The 5,483-nt window shown below is 44.0% G+C and overlaps 1 protein-coding gene across 1 annotated transcript; it reads right to left on the reverse strand.

The window, feature by feature from the left end:
- Positions 1-2,516: 2,516 nt before the first annotated feature.
- LOC135668532 (aspartyl protease family protein At5g10770-like) lies at positions 2,517-5,277 on the reverse strand. Its single transcript, XM_065178524.1, has 2 exons — positions 5,127-5,277; positions 2,517-3,977 (listed from the first exon to the last, which is right to left on the reverse strand). Exons 1-2 carry the CDS (start codon positions 5,227-5,229, stop codon positions 2,719-2,721), a joined length of 1,362 nt encoding a protein of 453 aa, XP_065034596.1. The 5' UTR covers positions 5,230-5,277; the 3' UTR covers positions 2,517-2,718.
- Positions 5,278-5,483: the final 206 nt, after the last annotated feature.

Below are 5,483 nucleotides of genomic sequence, written 5' to 3' on the forward strand. Positions count from 1 at the left end.
TCATGCACCTACTCTACTATCATTTGTGTTTCCTCTCTCTCTCTCTCTCTCTCTCTCTCTCTCTTACTATGCTGACATTGTGAGCTAATCAAATTTGTAATAGCCTTAAGATGTGGCCATAGATTTGAACCATGGAGAGATATCATTCTTCTATGGTTCTCTCACTACTGGCAACGAGACTTTGCTTGTTATTTTACTGAATCTAAATTCTATGGGAACTGTTTGCCTCCCATCGTAATGCTTGTGGGAAATTGCTTTGCAAATTACAAGGACCAGAATGTATTCTAATAACAGTGTAATCATTTAAACTCTCACGAAGTTTGAGAAGACTTGGGTCAATGCATTCATTCAGACACCAGTTTCTCGGCAGATCCGACATCTCTCTAGAACAGTGCTTCTTTTTCCAGGTATAATGGACTAATTTAATGTACGCAAGACTTGTCATGACTCCTCAGGTGAATTTACCAAGAAATTATCAATTGATTTCCTCCTAAACGTGGCATAAGCTGAGAAACAAAAAAAATTACATCTTTGACCGGTTTGATTGAGTTACTGAATCTAAGAAATATCAAATTGGATTCAATTAATTGGTTTTATTGACCATGAAGAGTTGACCGGTCCACTCTAGACTCAGCTGGTTTAACAAGTATCTTTAAATTGACTAAGGTCGCCTCTTTCTCCCATTTACAGTGATCACAGTTTGAAACATTTGTCCTTTAAAGAAAGAAAATACCTCAAGACTGAGGAATCAACCCATAAATATTACGCTTATTATTATTATTATTTGAATAGATCACCATGGAGGACGAACTAATAGTTAGTAGATGAACAAAATGCTGTAGCAAGAGTTTGAACTCTAATCAACTTAAATGTTTTATTGGATAATTTGGAGATAGTGAAAGATGATTATTGTACTTGTAATCCCCTTAGCCGATCATTTATGTAGCTGGTTTGCTGGTTTCTAAGATCAGGTGATCGATCTATCTATGATCATGTTTTTGAAATGTTTAAGATGAAAATAAAATGGTAGAGTTTGTTTCGATAGAGAAAGAAAAATAACTAGGAATATTTGCTAAGGAAGAATAGACAGATACTCATCATCTCTTGATGGAACTGAATGGAAATGAGTTTTTGTTTATTATTTAAAAGAAAAGAAAGAAAGAAAAAATGATCCTTCCAATTTTTTTTATTTTAAAGTTATTATCGAGGAGTAAAAAAGAGATTTTGGGGGGAGGAGTAAAAATGATCCATTGAGATATTTGTCTGATGTATCGATTGATTTATACGTAGAATTATTTTTTATGTTTTAGCATATAGCAGATGCTCATCATCTCTATCAATTCTTCCAGTAATATCGAACCATCAATAAAGATTTCCAACTGTTAATTTAATATAGATTTTGAAGTCCTTGAGATTACCCGATCAACATCTCTAGCATTCAGTATGAGTTGGAATCTGGCATCTCTTTCTTTCTTTCTTTCTTTTCTGTTTTCGTTGGACGTTTACTTGGTATTTCCATAATATTCTTCTTGCCTTTTTATTTTGGTTTGCATCATAAAATAGGAAAAATGTATCATGAAATTATTATTAGTTTCCTATCTTTCTCTTTCTCTTTCTCTTATCCTAGTCTTCTTCTTCTCCTCCTCCTTTGGGTGGGTGGGGTTGAAATGGAGGTCTGGAAGCGTTGTTTCTCGGAGTACCGCCCCCTCATAAAGAAAGCCAAATTTTGACTTGTGCTTGCAACAAAGTGGGGATGGAAGGGAGATCAGATGGTTCGGCAGATCCAAGTTTGATTAAAGTAACACCAGTCTGACTTAGTTGGCCGTGTGATGTATGTAAGCCAACGGAAGAACATCCCAAATGCTCGTGGCGGTGGGGGTGGGGGCTTCTTAACAAATGGAAATGGAACCTCCGAAAGATGGCACCACCATCTCGAATGGGGGACGAAGAGTTAGTTCTTAATCATTCCCTTGATGATTAATTAGGAAGGTGTCTGTATGACATGCATGCATGCATACACCGGTGGAGATCTCGATGGATAGATTAATTAGGAAGGTGTATCACTGCATAAGATTTAACATTGGCAAAGTATTCGTTTCCAACCATTCCTTAAAAATAATTATGCTATTCTGACTGCCATAAGATTTAACATTTGATAGTGTTATAGCACAGCGCTTTCCTTTTTCCGGTAGAGAAACAAACAAACAAACACAAGTACTGTATATATATAGCATAGCATAGCATAGCATCGATGTGCCTTTGACCTGAAATAGGATCGAAACAAAAGTCAAACTGATCTCGTTGTAATTAGAAACAGTTGGGTTCCATTCGGTCTCGAGGACCACCCGACGGACCGGATTGGCATCGACATTAATTGGTCTACGGGACCGCCACCATCCCAATGCGACATGAATACCTACTATGCTTTATGCTTATCATTGGAGTCGCCCTATCCCATCCTTATCACTTGGTCGATCCCCGTCGTTTGGGAAGCACAAACATTGAATCCCATTCGATTACGCCAAGATTCACTTCGATTAGATCCAACAGATGTTGTCGCCCAAAACCTTGCATCGACAATCAATCAAGCCCTACATAGTGCACCTTAATAATTCATCACCTCCAACTTCTGTCACGCCACACTCCACTTTACTCTTCTCCTATCCACGTACTACGAACACCATGCACACGTAAACGAATACCATCAGCAGCATTCCCTCAGCCACAACCACCGGCAGCGAACCCAATTCTCGACCTGCCCACGTCGTACACCACACTGAAGGTCTGCTGCTGCTTGTTGCCGATGATCGCCACACTACCGGACGGCGCGAACGCCAGGCAGGTCGTGGAGCTATCCACGTCGATCATCACGTTCCTCGCCGCGAGCCTCAGCGTCGCGCCCCCCTGGAACACCATGTCCACCGCCGGCACCGCCAGCCTGCTCAGGCTCCCCCTGAAGCAGGTGTCCAGTATCGAGTACGCCGGCGCCCGCCTGTACCCCCTCAGCGCCGCCGAGACCGCGCTGCTCAGCGCGTCGTACAAGTCGATCGGGAGCCGCGTGATGACCGTCCCGGAGTCGATGATCGTCGGCGTGCTGGTGTAGGCCGACGCCGACACCGGCAGACCTCGCCCGCCGACCGTGATGCCCGTGAGCCTGATGAAGTAGAGGCTGTCGTCCAACGAGCTCGACACCATCGGCGTGTAGGAGAACCGCCCCGGATTGTTTGAGCCGAACGACAGGTACCCGGAGGACGCCGTGGTGGGGAGGCAGTAAGAGAAGCCGTATCCTAGAGTTGGCGCAAGCTGCGACGGCATGGAGAGCCTGTCGCGCGCGAGGCCGATGAGACCGGCGGAGCGGCCGAAGAGGCCCTCGTTGTCCTGGCCGCAGCCGTAGACGAAGTCAGCGAGCCGACGGCCAGAGCCTAAAGAGAGCGTGTCCTTGCTCAGGTACCCGACGGAGAAGGAGCCGTCGCCGTAGGTGGCCTCGTAGACGCAGACATTGGACATGGTGCAGGCGGCAGGATTGAGGGTGGCGGACTCGAGGCTGTCGCACTCCGACGCGGAGCAGGGCACGGATCTGTAGGTGGCGGAGGCGCTAGGGTTGAACAAAGGGCCTTCCTGTGGGTGGCACTCGACTTTGCACGGGGAGCACTGAAGCCAGGAGAGGGAGGAGCCGGTGTCGGCGACGACGGAGTAGGACTTGCCGGGAGTGCCGAGGTTGATGCGGGTAACGTAGTTGCCGACGCCAATGGAGTTTCCGGGGGACAGGGGAACGGAGACGGCGGCCGACTGGAGGAGTGGTGACGCGGCTCGTGGTACGGTTTTGGTCAGCCGGGCGGCGAAATATGTGGCGCGTGCCTCGTCGTGGGAGAGGATGGTGGAGAAGGGGAGGTCGGGGAGGGGGGCAGGGGAGCAGGGGCTCCTGGGGTGGTGCAGAGTGAGGCGGAGACCGGAGCCGTCGAGGAGGTGCAGTTCACCTGTGGAGGGAGGAACAAATGATGCGTCATATACGTCCGAATATATCAAACATGTTAATACGGTTCGACGTCACCAAACGTAGGCAAGACTAGGATACAGCAGTCAGGTCCCGTAGGTTTATCGATTGAGGTCGACCGGGTCCAGCCAGCTCAATTAATTCAACACACAAAAATACATGGTTCAAGCAATCTGATCGAAGCCCATGTCTTTATATGGGCCGGCCTGCTGGATTAATGGATTGGATGAAAAACATAAATAGTTTTGTTGATGCAGGGCCGGATAAAGTGTTTCTCTTAACTTAATTTCGTTCATTAATATTAAATTAAGTAAGTTAGTACAGAGAAATTATATTTGAATTTGTGAAAATGTTAATTTATTTAATCCATTATCGAGGAATAAGTGAAGTCATACTTTATTTGATTGTAATTGTTTTTTTTTATTAAAAAAATACTCCTCCTATTGAAATATTCTCGTAGGACTTAAAAAAATAAATAAAAAGACAATTATTTAGGAACCAAAAAAGAGAAGGATGATAATTTTGAGGAGGACATGAGATGTACTAAATTAAAGAATTCTTGCATGGACACTAATTCTTTAATTAAGTAGGTAGAGTTGGCTGTTGATGATAAAGCAAAGAAATTTAATTATTGGAGGACTATTTGGTCCTTTTAATTGACATGATGATGAGCTAATCTTTTTGTCACATCTTGGATGGTCCATGAGCAACAACCTAATTAACTGTTTGCTATCAGCTGCCATTAACACTTGAGAAGCATCAAATCGTTGGAGGGAAAGAGATTGATTGAGCAAAAGGATGCTGTATATTACTTTTGATTATCTGTCTCTCGGCACTAATTTTCATTCAAATCGATGTTTTCTATTCTGCTGAATTATGTTTCGGCAAACCTATGCATACACCAAATTGTCTCCTTGATGGAATATGTGTAGTCTTGGAAGAAGCATCTCTGAAAAATTAATGATCGAATGAGAGCTTTATACAGTTTTCGATCAGTTGAGCACACCAAGAGAAAATTAAAAGAAGCAGCACAAAATGAATTCTCCTTTCGGTCTATTCTATTCTATTCTATTCTTGTATCTCGATTTAAAAGGAAGAGAAGCACAAACATGAGGAAATAAAGGAGAAGTACCACTGAATTTGGAAGAGCACGAGCTGTGGGAAGCATCTTCCGAGGGAGCTGCTGCTGCTGCTGTGAGCACAAGGAAGAAAGTTAGAGAGAGAAGCAACCCCATCTCGACCCAGACGTAGATTTTGGGAGGTACTTTGAACTCACCCAATGTGGTCTCTATATAGCAAATCAGGTACTCGCTCCATTGGTGGTGGGAGCCTGAGAAGTCGCTTTCATCTTCTCGAGAAGGAGTGGTAGGTGGAACTCGTAACACAACACGAAGTTGAGTGGCGACATGCAGTAATAGAAACCAGAAAATAAAGAAAGAAAGAAGAAGAAGAAGAAAAAAAAAAGAGTGGGGAAGAAGAAACACTTTTG

Source organism: Musa acuminata, unplaced genomic scaffold (assembly GCF_036884655.1).
Source record: "Musa acuminata AAA Group cultivar baxijiao unplaced genomic scaffold, Cavendish_Baxijiao_AAA HiC_scaffold_1130, whole genome shotgun sequence".
Taxonomy (NCBI): Eukaryota; Viridiplantae; Streptophyta; class Magnoliopsida; order Zingiberales; family Musaceae; genus Musa; species Musa acuminata.